Source organism: Bos indicus, chromosome 24 (genome assembly GCF_029378745.1).
Source record: "Bos indicus isolate NIAB-ARS_2022 breed Sahiwal x Tharparkar chromosome 24, NIAB-ARS_B.indTharparkar_mat_pri_1.0, whole genome shotgun sequence".
NCBI classification, from domain to species: Eukaryota; Metazoa; Chordata; class Mammalia; order Artiodactyla; family Bovidae; genus Bos; species Bos indicus.
In genome coordinates this window covers 60,874,458-60,897,748 of record NC_091783.1, presented here as the reverse complement: position 1 = coordinate 60,897,748, position 23,291 = coordinate 60,874,458, and the positions used below count along the sequence as shown (strand labels likewise).

General features: G+C 38.4%; 1 protein-coding gene across 5 annotated transcripts in view; it reads left to right on the top strand.

Moving 5' to 3' along the window:
• The window catches only part of PIGN (phosphatidylinositol glycan anchor biosynthesis class N), a 105,114-nt gene that overhangs the window by 48,446 nt on the left and 33,377 nt on the right, over positions 1-23,291 (top strand). For all 5 annotated transcript variants that reach the window (XM_019986836.2, XM_019986837.2, XM_019986835.2 and 2 more), the window contains 9 exons: positions 1,158-1,257; positions 1,362-1,454; positions 3,060-3,151; positions 4,447-4,555; positions 6,932-7,040; positions 12,657-12,759; positions 18,576-18,678; positions 20,434-20,520; positions 23,213-23,268. In XM_019986836.2, coding sequence (XP_019842395.2) covers positions 1,158-1,257; positions 1,362-1,454; positions 3,060-3,151; positions 4,447-4,555; positions 6,932-7,040; positions 12,657-12,759; positions 18,576-18,678; positions 20,434-20,520; positions 23,213-23,268 — 852 coding nt within the window. The remainder of the gene's footprint in view (positions 1-1,157; positions 1,258-1,361; positions 1,455-3,059; positions 3,152-4,446; positions 4,556-6,931; positions 7,041-12,656; positions 12,760-18,575; positions 18,679-20,433; positions 20,521-23,212; positions 23,269-23,291) is intronic.

Here is a 23,291-nt window from a genome sequence, read left to right as displayed (position 1 = left end):
GTCATTTTTTCTGGTTTAAAACTTTTTAGAATGAGAAGTTTTATCTAAAATTCCCTCGTAAATTATTAAATGTTCTATTTGTGAAGAACACATGTATATTTAAATTTTAAGGGACACTGTGATTTTGAAAATACGCTGTGTTCTGTATCTTTTTGATAGATAAAGAAAATAAAACATAAAATTTCACTTTTCTTCTAGAAAAAAACTAAGTGATTTTATTGAATCATCACTGCTGAGAACAAAAGAAATATTCTCCTTTTGACTGGTGTTAGCTTTTCTTCCCTACATGGTACTTTAATTGTTTTGATGACAATATGTAACCATTGTTTTTAATTAGAAAAGGTTATAAACCAAATCATACTGACATTTTATAATTGCCTACTTAATAATGCACTACAAATGCTAAAAAATTTATTCTAGTGATAAAAAGTAAAACGTACTCAAGTATGTAATACATTTTAAATGGTTGTGAAGTCACATTTAATTATAATTAGTGTACGATTAGTGACATCTTAAATTGAGTTTGGAAAAGGTTATTTTGCCCAATGAAAAAGTGCAATTAAGATTTTCTCTACCTAGATTAAGTTGAAGACAGTTGAGATTTCAATATAAAATTAATTTTAGTGAATTTTAAAAATGTTCTCAGTTTTTATTCATTTGGGTTCATTTATTTTATTTCTGATGTTGTATCAATGTGCCCATGTTTCAACTCTAGAGAAGGAAATGGCAACCCACTGCAGTATTCTTGCCTGGGAAATCACATGGACAGGGGAGCCTGGCAGGCTACAGTCCATGGGGTCGCAGAAAGTTGGACACAACTTAGCGACTAAACAACAAAATGTTTAAACTCAGATCAAGTAAGACTCATTTATTGTCATTAATGTTTATAAAAAACCAAGCAAATTATTATGATCATTATCAACTTAATTCAGAAGATACATTTTTCCTAATATACTTACAGATTTCAAAAAAGATGTAGGTAAGTTAAAGCATTGAAACAAATCTGTTAGAAATTATCTTAGTTTTTGAAAGATCTATGAATCGAAAATTTCCTGATTTCTACACACAAGATTTTAATGTTTTGCTATACGAGAACTAATTTTTTATACTCAACATAGGTTATAAATAATTTTTTTATAAATAATCCTGTTACACAGAATCCCAGTTATTCAAGGCTTCGTCACCTTACTGTCGACCTTCCCTCCACGACGCTTCCTTGGATACCTCTTGCTCTTTATCCTGGGAGTTGAAGTATTAGTAAGTAATTTACCACTTACACGTTTTCAGGTCTCTTTCATGCACGTGCATATCTCGTTGGCAGTGACCTCCTTTTCCCTGTCTTCTTTGAATTACATTCTCAGGTGCTCAGTTTCTTCTACCGCTACATGCTCACAGCTGGACTCGTTGCCCTCGCCGCTTGGCCGTTTATCACTGCGCTGTGGACTCGAGCAAAGGTATAAGTACTACTCACTTCAACCCTGGGCGGATTCGTAGCGACTTTTTTGGATATGTGTTTTAACTCTGGGAATTGTTCGTTTTTTAAGAGAAGCGTAGAATGTGTCCTTACATAAAGATCCTGATCCTTTTGACAGGAGGACTGAGGTTGACTTAAAGGTGTCAGTGATTCGTGTAGATTTTCATAGCAAAGTGAACTCATCTTCTGGTGATTGAAATACTCAAGAAGTGCAGTTGATACATCCTTCTCTGAAAGGCTTCCTAGGTTCCTTTAGCCTCAAATGTCTAAATGCCACCGAGGAGCTGCCCAGAGCAGAGCGCTGGCAGGAGGGGCCGCGTTCTGGGCTCAAATCCGAGGGGTCACGTCCCCTGGTCCAGGGCCCCATCATGCTTTCTCTGGAGAAGAATTTGTTCATGATAGATGATTTTAAAATAGAATTACTCCTGATTTTGGGGGTTTTTTGTTGTTGTTGTTTGTTTTGTGTATGTTTTGCAGAGCTTATTTTTTATGCATTACATGTATCCCTGAAGACAAATGAGAATACACAAATAAGCAAAGAATTAGGAAAAAACCACCCACAGTCCCGTCACCCAGACATTGCATGTTGTGAACTCTTCTGGATTTTTTTCCTACACATTTATTCTTACAGAGGAAGAAAGGAATCATCCTATACTTCATATTTCACAACTTTTTTTTTTTTTTTACTGAATGATTATTATAATTACCCCTGATTTTCTGCCTTTAACTATATAGGCAATTACAATGTGCTACAAAAAATATTCTCATGTTTCCACTTTGATGCTTTTTGGTGGAGGTAGCACGAAGATAGACATTTCTTCTTTCTCTTCTATGAGAACCTACAAGATGTTCCAGTTAGTGGAATTATTGATAATTTTTTGGCCTTAATCTAACTACAAAAATGTTTTTACTTTTATCCCTCCTGGATGCAATCATTTAATATTAGGCCAGCTTTCTTGAAGATGTCATCAGCGTACAGTAGACTATAAATTGAATGAGGCTTCCCGGTTGGCTCAGTGGTAACAAACCTGCCTGCCAGTGCAGGGGCCACAGGAGATGTGAGTTTGATCCCTGGGTCAGGAAGATCCCCTGGAGGAGGAAAGGGCAACCCACTCCAGTATTCTTTGTTGGCATAATCCCATGGACAGAGGAGCCTAGTGGGCTAAAGTATGGGGTCCCAAAGAGTCAGACACGACTGAGCATGCACAAAGAATTGAATGAAGTGCTTGCTTTGAAAGAGTTTAAATCCAGGTTTAAATCCTGGCTCTTTCATTTACTAGTCATAGATCTGGTGCTACACACTTTGACGTCTCTGGGCTCAGTATCCTAATCTGAAATACTGTGAATAATATAGCCTACCTCTTGAGGTTATTGTGAGAATTAAAGGAGATAATACCTAAATCATACTTAATAGAGAACCTCCAACTTAACAGATCCTTCACAGGTAGTAGCTCTATTACTTTTAGAGTAAACGAATGTAAGGCTTTGAATTTTCCTCTTAGTTTCACAACCATGTAGTCTGTGAAACAACGAAGACAGTTGTTTGTACCATAATGTCTAAAGATAACTTTTTTCTTTATTTTAGAGCATCTCGCTGAGTTGGATTTTCTTCTGTTTGCTACTGGCCGTGTTCCCACTTATGCCTGTTGTTGGACGACAGCCAGATATCTTTTTAGTGTATGGACACTATTTTAACTTACTTTCTTTTGAATACAATTGTTTTTCTCAATCAACACTATATGAACCACATCTTGGCCATGAGTTTAAAATCATGTGAACAACCTGGAAGTTAAAATATTAATACTAAACCATGAGTCATCATTTTGGCCCGGCTCTGAGAGGCATTGAAACTCCCTGAAGATGCTTCTGGGCCTTCATAAAAAATGAAATTGTGCCAGTGGTAACTTAAATTTCCAACAATTTAAAAAATGTCTAGAAGCTCTTGTATGTTGGGGGAACCAGTACATGATTTCACATGAAAAACATGTTCAGTTGCTGAAATTAACAGGTCTAAAAAGCTGCTGATGACTGATACACTCTGTCTTTGCCTTTGAGCAAGTCCACATTTTTAATGTCTTAGAAAGATGAAATTCTCTTCTACTTTGAACATAAAGATCTCCACTGGGGAGGGGGGCGTCTCTGTGCACCTTGACAGCTTTCTCATGTTTAATCACGTATGCGGTTAGAAAATTCTTTATACGTTACTTGAATTCTCCTTGCTGCTCTTAGGTTTATTTCCCCTCAGTGTGTCCCAAACGAATCTGTAAAATTACTGGTTACCTGTGTTTTTAATTTTAAATTATTATCATATAATCTATTGGCTGTGTGTGTATGTGCTTGGGAAGCTAAATGATCATTATTTCATTAACCTTTTACTCTCTTGTTTTCTAATTATGTAATCATCTTCATTACTTTCTTTTGAACTCTGTGTAAGGAAATTTTTTAGCAGTCTAACTCAATCTTTAATAGATGATGGTATTCTTTTTAACTGAAAGAAACCACAACAATATTTTTAAAGTATATGTTAATTTTAAAGTATGTGTTATCTATAAATTAATACATTTATTCTCATTTCTGTGAGAATAATAATTATGGACTTAGATTAGAAATTATTCTGTGAAATCAATTTATCTGCAGAGCTCAAAAAACAGTATTGAATTCTAGGACTATTCTCTCTTAGCCATACCTTATGATTACTAAGTGAAAACATTTTGCAGTTGTTTTAAACTGTAAACAGCATGTGCAAAGATGAATTCAAACATTTTGATTTATTTGTTACTTCCCATTGCTCTGATTCTCTTGTCTCTGTAAAGACCCTTCCGCTCCTTTCATCAGTCTCTCCCTGTCCGTCCTGTTCAAACACTGTTGATACAGATGAGCAGGACTCAGGCTGAGAGGAAAAGAAGTTTATAAATCGTCTCCATATAAGTTTGCCACTGACCTATTCTATTGTGAATTGTGTTTTAAAACAGAGTGGGTGCAGGCTTGCTGGTTCTTCTACTCTCCCTGTTTGTTGTAACATCTGTCATAAAAAGAAAAGATAGTTTTATAAATGAAGAGCTGGTGTTACATCTATTACAGGTGGGTTACAGATTTTCAATAGTATGTTATATATATGACATGATAAAATGCACCTTATGGTTGTATTTAATTATCTTGTTCTTAAGATGCCATCATGTTTTTACTTCTCAATAAAAAGAGCAGAGAAGAGAGTTTTCTGTTTAAGATATTAAAAGGAAATACATTCTCTAGAAGGAATAAAGGAAATACATTCTCTTAAGTAGCAAAAAGGTCAACAGGAGCTGCCCCCTGCCCCCTCGCCGCTAAATGCCTGGAGAGCAGAGATTAAGGAGGTATAAGTCTACTTTGGCCACCTGATGCGAAGAGCTGACTCATTGGAAAAGACCCTGATGCTGGGAAAGATTGAGGGCTGGAGGAGAAAGGGATGTCAGAGGATGAGATGGTTGGATGGCATCACCGACTCAATGGACATGGGTTTGGGTAAACTCTGGGAGTTGGTGATGGACAGGGAGGCCTGGCGTGCTGTGGTCCACGGGGTCACAAAGAGTCAGACACAACTGAGCAACTGAACTGAACTGAACTGAAGAGGTATTGACCAAGAGGTTGAACTGAAAAGGGCTTCTTCTGTTCTGAGATTCTGTGTTGTCCTCTTTAGGGTCAGGAAAGCATAAGTTCTTTGAAGTGAAAGCAGCCGCTGAGTATGTTTATATGAAGATTAGCCACTTTAAGACTTCAGATGACACGCTAGGAGAAATAAACTTCACCGTGGTTGGTGGCTTTGGAGTGGTGACAAGAACTTTGAACTTGATGTTTCCAAATTGAGTTAATTCCCAGCTACTCTTTGTACGTAGATGTGTGATTTTCAGTAATAGAGCTTCAGTCTGCTTGTTTTTAATCAGTAGAGACAATATTCAATAGGGTGGTAAGAGGTTATATGATGTCATATTCTGTAAAATGATAGCTTTACTGTAGATAAGAGTAGAAGTCACTTTTTTTTTTCCTTTTAAACAATAAAAAATAAGCCACATCTAGAACATTGATTAAAAAGAAAACATATCTGACTCTTCTCAAAAAATTTACTCAGAGTAAAGCTGGGATAATAGTTGTTCTAAGAACACTCAAAAATTAAAATATACAACACATGAAAGATGTTAACTCATTCTGGAGAACAACACAGAACATATGAAAAAGAGAAATATTTTCATTAAAGATCCTATCAAGCCATTGAAACATATCTTTTCATTATATTTGGTACATGGATTGGCTTTATACTAAACCATAGTAGCTTTGACAAAATTCACCTGTAATAGTGAATATTTTGACAAAGGTGAGTGTTTCTGCATCTCACTCTTAGGAACAAAAAATACCATGTTAAAATTCTTATGGACTTTGTTAGAAATGCTCCTAAATATAAGGTAAATCAAATTGCCTCTTATATTAACCTTATTAATTTGCATTCACTCCTCTGTTGTGTACCATATATATATATATATGTTTGATTTGAAGATTTGTGTTTTTTCACAGTTTAACGTATCTGAAATGAGAATGTGTCTTACAATTGAAAGGATCCTAGGATTGTGTCATAGATTTATTGACAGCATTTCTCCTTAATTCACTGAAAACATGAGTAAATTAAATGTGTCTTTAGGATTTGGTGATCAGGTTGCTAATCTGAACTTTAAGAGAGTTTACTTGGTTCACAACCATAGTTTAGCTCATTTCTTAAACTGGCTGTTAATCCACTAATTCAGGGGTCAGCACACATTTTTCTGAAGAGCCAGACTGTACGTATTTTAGGCTTGTGGGCCATATGGAGTCTTGTCAGTTTTCAGCTCTACCATTGTAGGGCAAAGGGAGCTATCGACAATAGGTAAACGAATGGGAGTGACTACAACAGTAAAGAAAACAAGATTTCAATAAAGCAGCATTTCTAAAAGCAAGCACCAGCCTACAAGCCATAGTTTTCCAGCTCCGCCAGTTTATGTGTACTCCCTAAAGAATTCTACACTCCTTGCATTCTCAGCACCAGTGACCCCTCAGGCCACAGATGTGTACTTTATGTGTAAACAGACCTGCCGTGAGTGAGGCCAGAGGGGGAAGACATTCAGGCAGACACACCAGGCTGTGTGCAGTCCACCCTCTGCATGCCCGTGATTTAAGAAACCTTCAAGATTGAGAACGTATTCCCAAGCAGACACAGTGTGGTAACGTATGTTGAAAGTGTAGAGTGCCTCATTCGTGCTTATAAAGGACGGCCCTTTGCTTAGTCCAGGAATTCCGACCCTTGGTCTTAGCCACAGGAAGGTGAGCTGGTCCAATTTCAATAGCATTTTGGCCAGATTCCAGCGGTTGAAGCGGTTTTCTAAGTATCTTTCCAATATATACCTGGCCACTCACCACCTCCTCTCTTCTCACGTCTTCTGGGTTTGTTTTCAGATGCTGAGCATCGTGTTTTCCATGTGTGTTGTGTACAGCACCCATAACAGTCTACTCAAGAAACAAGGACTGCCTCTTCTTAATCAGATTGTTAGCTGGACAATATTAGGTAAGAGGTCAATCAAATCGAATGAGGTGACTTTCCATCAGGGTACATCTTAAAATTATCCATTTACATCTGTATTATTGTTACTGAAACAAATTTGTTGTGAGAAAATAACGAGTACCTATTATTTCTGTCTCTTGCTAGAATTTGATAAAGAAAATTAGAACTCTTGTGAGCATTCATGTGTTAATAAGAATTCCTGAGAGAATATTTATGACTTGATAATAAGGCTGCATATTTATTCACACCTGATAAAAAGTGATTCCAGGAGGGAAGAAGGTTTTGTGAAGAGATTCCTATGCTGAAGTTTCATGTCAGTTCATAAATTCTCAGTTCTTACACAGGGACTAGGAAGCAGTTAAATTTCATCTGTATTTCCCTTGCTGAAAATAACATTGCTTAGTCACCTCCCAACACCTCACACATCTATAAAGCCAGTTGTGTGTTTCAGAGCGCTCTCCTCTGTCATTCTCTGGAGAATGTGCATGTGGAGCAAACACGCCATTTAAAGGCAGCCTTTTCCTTCCAGCTGGAAGGCAGGGGCAGATGGGAAGTCCAGATTTTTCATTAAAAAAAGGAGAAGACGACAGTTTGTCATGCCTATGAATGATGTGATGTGCAGTTTAACCTTTATTTGTTTAAAAATGCTTTTTGTTCATCATTTTAATAAAAAAGATCGTTGGGCGGATCTTTGCCTTACAAGGAGCATTAAGGGATAGGAGTGTTTTACCTTGGATTACTCTTAAAATCCAAGCAGATGTATAAAAACACAGCAGGAAACTGACATGTGTCTCTCCAAGTTTTGATTTGCACCTTTTCCAGACACTGTGGTCATTGTGTAAGTGGAGCTGGACAAGAAGCATCTCTTGTAAACCTAACTCTGTTTTCACTGTATGAGCTTTATTTCATTATGGGCTTTATGTAGACTGTTCCTTTTAAATTATCTTGATTGCCGGAGTTACTATTTAAATTTATTCTACATGACAATAGACAGACTACTCTTGGATTTTTTTAAAAAACGTGTTCAGATGGTACTATGTTCTGGTGCTCTTCTGTTCCCTGAGAGTAATAAGAGATCGCCTAAATGGGTTAACAGACTTGCCTCATGGTTAAACAGTCATAAGCCTTTCATCCAGGATGCCCTCCTGAGGGATCTGTCTTCATTCTCAGTTCAGTTCAGTTCAGTCGCTCAGTCGTGTCCGACTCTTTGCGACCCCATGAATCGCAGCACGCCAGGCCTCCCTGTCCATCACCATCTCCTGGAGTTCACTCAGACTCATGTCCATCGAGTCAGTGATGCCATCCAGCCTTCTCATCCTCTGTCGTCCACTTCTCCTCCTGCCCCCAATCCCTCCCAGCATCAGTCTTTTCCAGTGAGTCAACTCTTTGCACGAGGTGGCCAAAGTACTGGAGTTTCAGCTTTAGCATCATTCCTTCCAAAGAAATCCCAGGGCTGATCTCCTTCAGAATGGATTGGTTGGATCTCCTTGCAGTCCAAGGGACTCCCAAGAATCTTCTCCAACACCACAGTTCAGAAGCATCAATTGTTCGGCACTCAGCTTTCTTCACAGTCCAACTCTCACATCCATACATGACCACTGGAAAAACCATAGCCTTGACTACTGCTGCTGCTGCTGCTAAGTCGCTTCAGTCATGTCCTACTCTGTGCGACCCCATAGACAGCAGCCCACCAGGCTCCTCTGTCCCTGGGATTCTCTAGGCAAGAACACTGGAGTGGGTTGCCATTTCCTTCTCCAATGCATGAAAGTGAAAAGTGAAAGTGAAGTCGCTCAGTCGTGCCCAACTCTTAGCGACCCCATTGACTGCAGCCTACCAGGCTCCTCCGTCCATGGGATTTTCCAGGCAAGAGTACTGGAGTGGGTTGCCATTGCCTTCTCTATAGCCTTGACTAGACGAACCTTTGTTGGCAGAGTAATGTCTCTGCTTTTGAATATGCTATCTAGGTTAGTCATAACTTTCCTTCCAAGGAGTAAACGTCTTTTAATTTCATAGCTGCAGTCACCATCTGCAGTGATTTTGGAGCCCAAAAAAATAAAGTCTGACACTGTTTCCACTATTTCCCCATCTATTTCCCGTTAAGTGATGGGACCAGATGCCATGATCTTCGTTTTCTGAATGTTGAGTTTTAAGCCAACTTTTTCACTCTCCACTTTCACCTTCATCAAGAGGCATTTTAGTTCCTCTTCACTTTCTGCCATAAGGGTGGTGTCATCTGCATATCTGAGGTTATTGATATTTCTCCTGGCAATCTTGATTCCAGCTTGTACTTCTTCCAGCCCAGCATTTCTCATGATGTACTCTGCATAGAAGTTAAATAAGCAGGGTGACAATATACAGCCTTAAAGTATTCCTTTTCCTATTTGGAACCAGTCTGTTGTTCCATGTCCAGTTCTAACTGTTGCTTCCTGACCTGCATACAAATTTCTTGAGAGGCAGGTCAGGTGGTCTGGTATTCCCGTCTCTTTCAGAATTTTCCACAGTTTATTGTGGTCCACACAGGCAAAGGCTTTGGCATAGTCAATAAAGCAGAAATAGATGTTTTTGTGGAATTCTCTTGCTTTTTCGATGATCCAGCAGATGTTGGCAATTTGGTCTCTGGTTCCTCTGCCTTTTCTAAAACCAGGTTGAACAACTGGAAGTTCATGGTTCACGTATTGCTGAAGCCTGGCTTGGAGAATTGTGAGCATTACTTTATTAGCGTGTGAGATGAGTGCAATTGTGCGGTAGTTTGAGCATTCTTTGGCATTGCCTTTCTTTGGGATTGGAATGAAAACTGCCCTTTTCCAATCCTGTGGCCACTGCTGAGTTTTCCAAATTTGCTGGCATATTGAGTGCAGCACTTTCACAGCATCATCTTTCAGGATTTGAAATAGCTCAACTGGAATTCCATCACCTCCACTAGCTTTGTTCATAGTGATGCTTCCTAAGGCCCACTTGACTTCACATTCCAGGATGTCTGGCTCTAGGTCTGTGATCACACCATCGTGATTATCTGGGTCGTGAAGATCTTTTTTGTACAGTTCTTCTGTGTATTCTTGCCACCTGTTCTTAATATCTTCTGCTTCTGTTAGGTCCCTACCATTTCTGTCCTTTATCGAGCCTATCTTTGCATGAAATGTTCCCTTGGTATCTCTAATTTTCTTGAAGAGATCTCTAGTCTTTCCCATTCTGTTGTTTTCCTCTATTTCTTTGCATTGATCGCTGAGGGAGGCTTTCTTATCTCTCCTTGCTTTGGAACTTCTTTGGAACTCTGCATTCAGATGCTTGTATCTTTCCTTTTCTCCTTTGCTTTTCACTTCTCTTCTTTTCACAGCTATTTGTAAGGCCTCCCCAGACAGCCATTTTGCTTTTTTGCATTTCTTTTCCATGGGGATGGTCTTGCTCCCTGTCTCCTGTACAATGTCATGAACCTCCGTCCATAGTTCATCAGGCAGTCTATCTATCAGATCTAGTCCCTTAAATCTATTTCTCACTTCCACTGTATAATCATAAGGGATTTGATTTAGGTCATACCTGAATGGTCTAGTGGTTTTCCCTACTTTCTTCAATTTCAGTCTGAATTTGGCAATAAGGAGTTCATGATCTGTGTCACAGTCAGCTCCTGGTCTTGTTTTTGTTGACTGTATAGAGTTTCTCCATCTTTGGCTGCAAAGAATATAATCAGTCTGATTTTGGTGTTGACCATCTGGTGATGTCCATGTGTAGAGTCTTCTCTTGTGTTGTTGGAAGAGGGTGTTTGCTATGACCAGTGCATTTTCTTGGCAAAACTCTATTAGTCTTTGCCCTGCTTCATTCCGTATTCCAAGGCCAAATTTGCCTGTTACTCCAGGTGTTTCTTGACTTCCTACTTTTGTATTCCAGTGCCCTATAATGAAAAGGACATCTTTTTTGGGTGTTAGTTCTAAAAGGTCTTGTAGGTCTTCATAGAACCGTTCAACTTCAGCGTCTTCAGCGTTACTGGTTGGGGCATAGACTTGGATTACTGTGATATTGAATGGTTTGCCTTGGAAACGAACAGAGATCATCCTGTCATTTTTGAGATTGCATCCAAGTACTGCCTTTCAGACTCTTTTGTTGACCATGATGGCTACTCCATTTCTTCTGAGGGATTCCTGCCCAACAGTAGTAGATATAATGGTCATCTGAGTTAAATTCACCCATTCCAGTCCATTTTAGTTCGCTGATTCCTAGTATGTCAACATTCACTCTTGCCATCTCCTGTTTGACCACTTCCAATTTGCCTTGATTCATGGACCTGACATTCCAGGTTCCTATGCAATATTGCTCTTTACAGCATCAGACCTTGCTTCCATCACCAGTCACATCCACAGCTGGGTATTGTTTTTGCTTTGGCTCCATCCCTTCACTCTTTCTGGAGCTGTTTCTCCACTGAAACATTAATTCCAAAGGAGGCACTAATGGTAAAGAGCCTGCCTGCCATAATGCATTAGTGCAGGAGCTGTAAGAGAGGCAGGTTTGATGCCTGGGGCAGGATATCCCCTGGAGGAGGGCATGGCAACCCACTTCAGTATTCTTGCCTGGAGAATCACATGGACAGAGGAGCCTGGTGTGTTATAGTCCATAGGCTTGCAGAGAGTCAGACCCAACTGATACAGCTTAGCAGAGTGGGGCACATATTGCCAATCTTAACCAGGAGGGTTAGGAAATTATGCACATTTTCTTCCCAGAATCAAGATTGGGAAGTTTATGCTTAGTTGTGCTCAGCTGTTCAGTCATGTCTGACTTTCTGCCACCCCATGGACTGTTGTAGTCCACCAGAATCCATGGGATTCTCCAAGCAAGAATTCTGGAGTGAGTTACCATGCCGTCCTCCAGGAGATCTTCCCAACCCGAGGATCGAACCCAGGTCTCCCACATTGCAGGCAGATTCTTTACCGTCTGACCCACGGGGAAGCCCAAGAATACTGGACTGGGTAGCCTATCCCTTCTTCAGGGGATCTTCCTGACCCAGAAATCAAACCAGTGTCTCCTGCCTCGCAGGCGGATTCTTTCCTAGCTGAGCTGTAACCACCCCTGCCCCAGTTCATCTGCTCTCCCCAGTGACGTGACTGCTTTCTGACCCTGAGAGGAAAGATGACTTCCCTTACTTGGATTACTCCTATTACAGCTCTCTTGAGTGGTGAACTCCTTTTCTCTTGTCTCCTTTTCTAACTAGCATGCTATAACTCTCAATGCAATACTTTGCAGTGGGAAAACTTGGGGAAAAGCGGGGAGGGGTGGGCTTTAGGGAAATCAACCTCTGTCTTGAATTAAATGTCTAATTAAGAGAAAAGTTGCTGAATCTTGAGTAATATTTTTTATTTTTATTATTTACATTATTCTCTTAGGAGTTATTACAGTGAGCAAGAGTGAGGATATACACTGAAAAAATCTGAACTAAAATGTGGTTAAAGTGAGGGAATGTCATTAAACATATAGAGTTTTAAGTGTCTTAGAAAAATGAGTAGGGCAAGTGTAGTTTCCTTTTAAATGTCACACAAGCAATAAATGCTGTAAGTGATAATAGATTATTCAGTGCTTTAAACTCTGTGCACTGTGTCCCTCATACTGACTCCACCCAAATCTGTTTTATTGCAGCCTCCTCCTTCGTCATGCCTCTCCTGAGCCCTCCGGTCCTCTTCGATCGATTGTTCAGCATTCTTGTTTCCTCGATGTCGACCTACCTACTTCTAAGTACAGGGTATAAACTGTTTTAAGATTTTAATTTTTAGTAGCAAGTTTGAAATGATATACTGACCTTTCTCTAAGTATTTAACCTCTGGAAATGAAAAACATGTGCATCTTGAGAATGCATTGCAAGCATTTTTACTCTGTAAAAACTGTCTATGCCTTTATCTGTTCTCTGCAGTTTTCTTTGTCGTACCGTTTTCAGAGTATTACCTGTTGTCTTGTGTTTCTGTTTATTTCCTGAAGTTGCTAAAATGTTGCTTACATACAGTGTTAGAAAGTTCAGATAGATTGTAGAGGAATTTTAAATCTCAAACAATGACTTATAAAAATGTTAGTTTTTGTTGCTTTCCTTTCATCCACTGTAAATTATGTTTTGATTTGTTCATTCTTTTTTTAATACATCTTCTGTTATATTTACCCTTAAATATGTCATAGTCCAAATATTCCTTTTGATTCAGAAACCTTTTAGAATATTTTCTTAAAAGTGAGAGAATACATTTTCATTGAAGATTGAAGTTTTCTTGTAAAATCCAAAAAAGAACAGCTTGATTTGGGTTAGTCTGAAGCATTCTCTAGAAATCAGTGAGAACAATGATACTCTCCGTGTCTGCTTTGAAGAACAGTGTTCTTCATTTGCTTTCAAATTTTATTTCATCTTTACTTAAATCCTTATGGGGGCAAAAAATATGCACATTACTGAGTTTCAAAATTCAGTCCAAATATAGGATCTTGATCTCAGTTAGAATAAACCTAGGGATTCACCATTGTGCTATCAACAGATTATCATCTATCAATAGTTTATATATGATTTTGTAAAGCCATTTTGTGTCCAAGACTTGGGTTCATTTTGTGGGAAGCCTAATATCTCCTATATCAGAATTAGAGGGATGTTCTCAAAATCTTTTCATATAGATTCTAACATCCTAAGTGATCTAGAAGCCAGGAGTTCTTGTAGTCTCCTTCTCTTAACAAAGTTCCCCATACCTGTTTTTTCATTTCTCCCCCAGAACCTGATCTGTTGTGTGTCTGTGAAGATGTAATATGAACAACATGGACATTTTCACCAGTCACCTTGACTTGAGGCCTAGAATTTTCAGTTTTCAAATAAAACTTGAGGTCTATCAGCATGTTCTTACTCAAGAGTGTAAACATAATGAGACTTAATGCTATTCACTCTTTTCTCCTTTATTGGTGAAATTTCAGGATAAGTAGTTCAATTATAATCAGAATCCGTTAAAGTACCTATGAATTAGAATATGCACAAGGTTTTAGTCTAGATTTAAAAAGTAGAAGAAAAAATCATTTCTAACCCTCCATTTGGGACAACACACAAGTTTCATTAAGATCACACCCGGAGGTTGTCTTTAGGAGGTGGATGTTTAAGAGTGTTAAGAATATGTGCCAGCTCCTACATAGTCACTTAAAGATCTTTTTTGAGCCTTTAAATTCTAAAGCAATATAAATCTTTTAATCTAAACATTTAAAGAAATGTATTATAGATTCAAAAATTCAAACAAATCTAGAAATAGATTTGGTTTCCTGGATTAGGAATAAAAGAAGGAAGGAAGAGTAATTAAAGTTGAATTTGAAGTAAAAAATATTTCATAGTGTAGAGTGAGTTAATCATATGACTTATATTAGGGAAAGTATTAGTGTTTTATCTTTTATTTAAAATTTTTTTTTAGTATTCTAGTGTTTTAAATTATCAATTTCATTGTCAAAAGATACCAAAGCAGATTATCATAAGCATGTTTAATTTAAAAAAAATCTAAAAAGTGAAAAATCACATCTGAAATCACAATACTAATGATGAGTGTGACCTTATTAATGAATGTATTAAGAAATATATTTTGCAACATCAAAAAGTATTTACCTTTGCAAAAATAATTAAAACAGAGGTAGCTGAAACAGGAGCCTAATAATCTCAGTTAGTACATCTTTCAATGGCAAATCAGTTTTGCAAAACGTAGTCCGCCTGCTACTGTTCCACATCACTCTTTTGGACAACCCAGAGGGTTCTCTATGTGAATAAGTGTGAATAGTGAGAATTACAGGATATTTAAAAGAAATGCAGTTTTACTACTTTACAAAAGTACAGTAATAGAAATTCTAAATTCTAACAATGCATCCTTGATTAAGTGAATAAAGAAGATTCATTTTTAATCAGCATTTGATTATTTTTATGCAAATGGAAGCTATTGTAATACTTAAAAATAGTTTTCTTAAGTTGGTTAAACATGTTCTTCCAAAATTTTGATTATTCCTTTGCTTAACAAAGTGTAATATAAACTGAATGTCTTTTCAGCCCAATTCAGTTGTCACAGAGACCAAACTAAACAGATCCTAACTTAGTCTAACTTTTAAGTACACTGTGAGCCCGTAATGACATTTTATTGGTATTTCAGTTCATTAATTCAGATACAGAGACTTTATATGAGGTATTAGTTGTCTAGAGACATTATTTCTAAAGAAATAAAGTCTCATAAGAAGATTGTCTTTATCAGATTTATTCACCTACATTTTACAAAAATTGTATTTAATAGTTTTGAAAAGAAGTAAATCTGTAGCGCTATTTGTTGAACTATGGAATTTCTATTTTTATGTGGTAGGAAAGAATAATTTCACATATAAATACAAATATTTTTTAAGATCATGTTTTTTTTTATCCTCAAAGTACACCTTGATTCAATTAGTCAACAGTTGTGTTCCTTCACATTTCTAGTATCCTGAACACTAGACAGACATACGGATAGAATAATTAGTATACCCCAGGTCTGTAACAGTTGTGAACTTCTATAAAATATGGACTCTATTTTACAATGTTAGGCAATTATATAATGCAGCAATTCAGTTCAGTTCAGTCACTCAGGCGTGTCCAACTCTGCGACCCCATGGACTGCAGCACGCCAGGCCTCCCTGTCCATCACCAACTCCCGGAGTTCACTCAAACTCATGTCCCTCGAGTCAGTGATGCCATCCAACCATCTCATCCTCTGTCGTCCCCTTCTCCTCCCGCCTTCAATCTTTCCCAGCATCAGGGTTTTTTCAAGTGAGTCAGCTCTTCGCCATCAGGTGGCCAAAGTATTGGAGCTTCAGCTTCAAGCATCAGTCCTTCCAATGAATATTCAGGACTGATTTCCTTTAGGATGGACTAGTTGGATCTCCTTGCAGTTCAAGGGACTCTCAAGAGTCTTCTCCAACACCACAGTTCAAAAGCATCAACTCTTCAGCGCTCAGCATGACTACTAGAAAAACCATAGCTTTGACTAGACGGACCTTTGTTTGCAAAGTAACGTCTCTGCTTTTTAATATGCTGTCTAGGTTGATCATAACTTTCCTTCCAAGGAGTAAACGTCTTTTAATTTCATGGCTACAGTGAAATCACCATCTGCAGTGATTTTGGAGCCCCCAAAAATAAAGTCTGCCACTATTTTCACTGTTTCCCCATCTATTTGCCATGAAGTGATTGGACTAGATGCCATGATCTTAGTTTTATGAATGTTGAGCTTTAAGCCAACTTTTTCACTCTCCTCTTTCACCTTCATCAAGAGGCTCTTTAGTTCTTCTTCACTTTCTGCCATAAGGATGGTGTCATCTGCATATCTGAGGTTATTGATATTTCTCCCGGCAATCTTGATTCCAGCTTGTGCTTCATCCAGCCCAGCATTTCTCATGCTGTACTCTGCAGTTAAATTATCATAAGTTTATTGTGAAAATATGATATAAAGAATGACTAGAGAAAGGGATTGAATTGGTGCCATCACGGACTTAGGTGAAAATTGAACCGTATATTCAAGAATGGCTAGGATGCAGGCATTCTAAATCTTTCCTTTTCAATTGTTTTTTTTAAATCACTGTAAACATCATACAATCACATTTTGCGAAGTAGAGATAAGGAAGAAAATCATATACTAACCCTACCCCTCCTCTTGATCTTCTGGCATATTTCCTTCCAGTCTTAGCTCTGTACTTATCTTTTTAATACAGTATTAATGATAGTCCATGTACTATTTTGTATCTTTATTTTCTACTTCATTTTAGAAGCATTTTCCCAGGTGGTTTACAGGCTTCCTAAGAATCATTTTAATAGATTTTTAATATTATGTAATATCGCTACTCCTTGATGCTTTTATTATTCCCCTATTTTTGGTCACTTTATTTCTAATTCTTAGTATCATAAATAATATTTTGAGTTATATGTTTTGCATAAGCTTTTTATATAGTTATTAATAGATTATTTTCTTTGCTCACTTCTCAACTGTATTATAAGTGGGCCATAGAATATGAACTTTTTTTTTTACTTTTGTCTTAAGAACAGCACCAGTTTATAATATTACCAACAACCTATGAGGAGATGCACTTCATCATATCCGTCGCAGTATTTGTACTTTAATTTATACATAAGAATATCAAAAGCTATTTTAGTAGGCCGAAAACAGTACAGCTTTGTGTATTTTCTGCACTTGTTTTACTAGTAGTGTTTTCTCGCATGTGTATTGTCTGTTCGTATCCTTGGATGTTCTAAACCGTATATACCAAGTGATTTATATATGCTTTCTCAAAGCTGAATGTTTTCTTCTGCCCAATTTTCAGGGTCTTGTTTTATGATTGGTGGTCACATTTAAAGGGTTTCGGTTTTCTTGCTTTCTCTTGTTTAGGAAATAGTACCATATGGATTAGAGTTCGGTAGTTGAAAAAGTTGAATGAGAAATACAGGTTGTTTTGTTTCGATTTGGTTTGCTTAATTTTGTGTTGCAACTTCCACCCAGTTAAGTAGCTCATCAGCAAGTGCTTCTGAGCTGGGCCTGTGTGGAGAGAAGACTGGCGCAGGCAGAGACTCTGCAGACCACTGGGGAAGGCGTCAGTAAACGTGGTCAGAGCAGATGACAACTGCTGTCATGTGGAGAGTGTCTGGGGGATTACAGAAATGAAACACGCCTTAAACTAGGGCAGAAAAGGACTAGAAAAGCGTCTGACACTGTGTCATCTCATGAACATCTCTCCTTTGTCCACATTATAATTTCCACATTATACACCAGCCTCGCGAAGTACTGTACATTATTTAATCAAACTCCCCTGTGAATATTAGCTTGTTTTCTTGTTTTTCTTTTCCGTAAACATATTACAACAAATGTCTTCATATGGGAATCATGGTGCATATGTCTGATTATTTTCTCAGGGTAAATTCCTAGAAGGAACATTATTAGATTGTACTATGTGAATAGTTTTGAGGTTCTTGATGCATAGTACTGGACTGCCTTACAGGAAGTATTTATTATACTTTTATAATTATTCTTTTATTATACTTTTATCTGGATTATTTTTTTAATGAGTAAATATTTTAAGTGGCTGTGGAATCTATTTTTTAATTTCTATATCAGTTTTCCGTAAAGTCAAACATATTTTAATGTATAGGCTCTTTTTTCCTTTTTGAGAGGTTTGTATTCCTGTATTATACCCATTTTTAAAGAAATTTGAAGTGTTTATCTTGCTGTTCTCTTTATATTGATGACTTTTGCCTTTGCCTTATGTTTTCTTTGTTGGTGCACTTCTGTCATTTGCCTTACGAGTGACTTAAATATCTCTGCTATTTTAAACGCGTAATGGTCTCCAGTTTTGATAAATTTCAAAAAAAGATGGTGTTGGAGTTTATATTTAAATGTTGCTTTCTTTCCCTACTTTCTTCCTCTGGAAAACCTAAAAAAATTAAATTTTGTGATAATGTAACTTAGAAGTATTATCAAAATTGTTTTAACTTGCCTTTGTGTTTAATTTTTTCCTTTCGTTTCTGCCCTCTCACTTCCATGCCCACCCCCGACCCCTCAGGTATGAAGCTCTCTTCCCCTTAGTGCTGTCCTGTTTGATGTTTGTCTGGATACACATGGAGCAAGAGACCCTGCAGCACTCTGTTGTCTCCTGTAAACAGAAGGTAGCTTGTCAAAAGCGCTCTTGCATTTGAGAATACTAAAATAGTCACATTCTAATCCCATGAGGAAGTTGCAATATTTCATCAAAAATTCTACTTAAGACTTCCATGGCTGTCCAGCGGTTAAGACTTTGCGCTTCCAGTGCAGGGGGCATGGATCTGATCCCTGGTTGGGGAGCTAAAATTTCCACATGCCACACAGCACAGCCAGAACAAAAAATTCTACTTAAAAATCTGTACTACTTAACATATTAATAATTAAGTTAAAAATTAAGTCAAACAGTTTGTAAGGAAATTTTCATTTAGAAAAGCATGATTTTATTGTTTTATGAACATATGGGTTGGGCTTTTCTTAAAGACTGTTTGTGACTCTCTGATGTAAAAAGCCATTAATATAAGTGAAAGAACAGAGGGCAAAGAGTGTTATTTATCTTGTTTCCCTTTGTTTTCACATTTAATTTTTGTTTCCTTCCATTTATTTTTGTTGGAAGAATATTCGTGTTGCCACACGTCAGCGCATGAGTCTGACCGTGAAGTGAGACATGTGTTCCCAGGGTTAGTCTCTCTTTCTAGTGATTCTAATCCAAAGCGCTTACTCTGTCGCCGTAGTGATGTGGCCTCCGTCCAAATCTCAGACTGTTTATTCAACATAACGTCCTTCGAATTGGCTAAAAGCCAACCAAATATTAAGGGTACCTTTATCATGCTGGGCTGGAGAGTTGATTGATATCTCTTGCCCTTATTTCAAAACTGAAGATAATTATAAGAAATTGATGATAGAATATTTAAAGTTTTACTGAGGTCAGATAAAATGGATGCTGCAGGAAAATACCTTCATAGTTGATCCATCGATTCAGCCTTAGCTGGTTCTAGTTGAGTTCGCAAAGAGTACTTGATGACTTAGAATAAATAATTTCAATAAAGAAATTTTATTGAAATATTATTGAGTAATTACTGGTTTTAAGCTTTTGGCCCTGGAATATTAAAACAATACATAAAAAAGTAATTTTAATTAGATTCAAGTAAATGATCAGACTGTCTTTAGTATTAAATATTCAATATTTTAATAACTAAATATTATTAAATTAAAAATGAGGCTCATTGTGTTATTTTTTAAATTCTATATTTTAACTGAAAGATATGTCTTTTTCTAAAGAAGAAGATTAAAGCATCATCCGAACTTAGTAGAAGATTACATGGGAAGTGGGAGATAGGGAAAGCCTCCCTTTAAACTTGTCCATGAGTTTTTGTTTTGTGGGGGAAGGGGGGTTAAGCAAGAGTGCACCCATCTTGTTGGAATTGAGAGACTTTTTATTTTAGCAGGACAGAAATATTTTACTTATTTACACAGAGAAATATTTAGTTTATCAATGCTTTTTTAATATCTTTCTATACCTGAGTTTGAGAAGATCAGAACATTGAGAAATCAGGTGTTAGAAAAGGGAAAGATTATAATAGTGCTTTTAAAGTGAAGCATTTGTACAGGATAAGTGAAGCATTTATACAGGGTAAGGGAACCCCAAGTGTCGCTTTTGTTACTCGTACGGCACTACTACAACTCTGTTCAGTGTATTATTAACAGTGTATTTTACCTTGGCAGATTTTATTAAGTGAAATTAAGCTGCAGGAAGAGATTTCTATTTTTTGTGTGTCAGTACAAGCTATCTTCCTGGCTGTTGTAGCTGAGACAGTGAGTTTGCCCTGCAGGTGGAGGGAAGCAGCCTGCGATTGTGCGTTCTCTCTCTTCTCATCCCACAGGTCTCCACCATCCAGTTTGCCTGTAACACTGACGCGGCCCAGTGTCGAGACCTCTGCCTGGATGACATCCGCAGGGCCTTTTTCCTTGTATCCTTTCTGTGGGGTTTTGTTTTAAGGCGCTGCAGCCTCCCGTTGAATGGAATAAGAGAAGTGCTGGGGAGCGGGAGGTGTGGTTTCCACCGGTCGCTTGACAGTGGTGTCAACCTTGGAGGCTGTCTCACCGGCCTCCCAAACACGGTTTTCTCATACAGATTGCACTTCAGAAAATGTCTGAAACTGTAGAAAAGCATAAAGAATGATGCAACAGACAAATGTGTTAGGTCTGTATGTTTTTATGTGTACTTTATACGGTACTCATATAACATGTCTCACGAGGTCGCTGGATCACCTTGTGTGACAGCTGTTAGCGTTAGAAGTTTGAAAGACAATGTAACGGGAATACCGTCTCGCTTTGGAAAGGCGAGCTGACCGGCTTCAAGGTGTCCATCGGGAGGTATCTCCTTTGAACGGACACAGTGGAGTCTGGACCACTGAGGTCCGGGAGATCAGTGCTCCTCTTCTCTCCTCTGCCTCTTGCCTTCACTCTCAATTTGGCTTTCTGTCTTGCCGACTCCTTCCACTCAGCCTATGCTAATAAGATGCTCCTTCTGCTGAGCCCTGCCTCCTCCTCAATTATCCTTCATCTGTCCGTAGTGTTTACAGCCTAGCTCCCTGCTGCTACCGTTTCCTCCCCATTTATGTGCAGTCTCCTCAGCCTAGACGGGTGCCTTTGAATGCTTGTCCTTGCTGTGCTGACGTCCTCTCCTGCAGTCTCGTGTGTTTGGTTTCTCGTGTGTGTGGCCTGCAGACCAGGAGTGGACGTCGCACAGTCCCATGTGTTTGGTTTCACTTGACCGCTCTTACAGTATTCGCCTCAACTGATTTCTTTCTTTTCCTTTGTCCTCCAGAACACGATCCAGGTTCTCTTCTCAGATTCTACACCACCTCTATTCTGCTTCACGAAAACTCACTCTTCCTTTGCTCCTACACGATGCATGCTTTTCCTCTGAGCTCTGTCATTAACCTTCTCCTCTAAACAGGCCTGGGTAGTGTCACCCTCTCCTATAGCTCTGACTGACACCTCTCTCTGTGCACACACCCCTGAGACCGACCTCTCCAGCCCTGACCTCTAGAGTCACGTGACTACCGTTCCTGCCGCCTGCGTGCGTGTCAAGTCGCTTCAGTTGTGTCTGACTCCTTGCGACCACGTGGTCTGTAGCCCACCAGGCTCCTCTGTCCATGGGATCCTCCAGGCAAGAATATTGGACTGGATCGCCATGCTGTCTTACTGACCCAGGAATCGAACCCACATCTCTTATGTCTCCTGCATTGGCATGCGGTTCTTTACCACCACCTCCACCACATCCTGCTGGGCATCACCAAATATATGTCCACACTGACTGGTGACTGCCCACCCCTCTCCAAAGTCAGTCTCTGCCTGACCTCATCTCATTTAATGTTGTTGCTGTGTTCCCAGGCCGTCAAACTTGTTGTCATATTTAACTAGCCCCTGACCAAGGTCCCCCGGTTTCTCTCCTCCATTTCCACTCTGACCACACCAGTTCAGACTTTCCTGGTCCCCAACTTATGGACTATTAAAAGAGCTTCATATCTGAATTTCCTGCCTCTAATTATTAGTCTCCCTGATCAAATATTTCACTGTTGTTGATATTTCTTGTTTGTATCACTCACTGAAAATGCTTGCTGACTCTTGAACATCTCCACAATAAAGTTCACGGCTTTTTATTAATATGCCACCAATCTGTATTTCTTGCTTCAACTTTCTGTACCCTTCATTAATGCCCTTACTTTCCCGTTATTTACCTTTAATGAATCTTACCCACTTCTACCTATCATCAAAATTTTAGTTACCATATGAGCACTTTATACTGTTGTATTTATATTATATTCTTAGTGCCTAGCTCTGCTTCTGACATACTAGGTGATAAATATTGGTTGGTTAGTGAATTGGTTGAATGGATAGAACCATGAATATATTTAAGGCTCAAGTCACCAACTCAGATACCACTTCTTCGGTGAGATCTGCCGTGACTCATCCTTCCTCCTCACTGTTCTGTACCACTTTTGTGTATGTGCCTATAATAATAAAGTAACTAACATTTATCGAGCACTTTCAGAGGACCAAACACTATTTTAAATGCTTTACTAGCAGTAAGTTCTTAGACACCAATAAAACTAATATCTACTTTTTATTACTGCACTATTACAAATATAAGTTGAAGAAATGTCAAAAAGATGTTTAACACTTTCTCATCTTCTAACGGAACTCTTTTAAAACACGGCGTCTTATTTCTTCCTGAGCCTCCCGAAGAGCCATGTCACGTATGGTGGGCCCAGCGAGCGTATCTGAACGGAAACTGTGTTTCAGCTGAAAATGTCTATCACTTCTTTTTTTAATCTTTAGCTGCCAGCTACAGATAACACTAATCCAATGCCTATGTGAGAGGGGAGGAAAATAGTAACCTTCCCGAGGTGACCGTGACGAGCGAGTGTGACTCCCAGGCCTTGCTGTTCTTAGTATGTCGCTTGTTCAGCCTGGTTCTTTCCAAATGCATTCACGAGGAAATATGGTGGAACACTCATTTTCAGCAATTTACCACCAAGTGTACAAGTAGAGAAAGCAAATTACCCTCGTGGTAGAACAGATATGCCTTCTCTAAACGAAAAGGAGCTTCTATGGATTCTGACTTGTTCTGGCATTTCCTTTAACTCTATTTAGGTCTTCTTCTTAGTGACAGCCTTTTTTGGAACTGGAAATATAGCTTCTGTTAACAGGTAATTTTAAATAACAACTATAT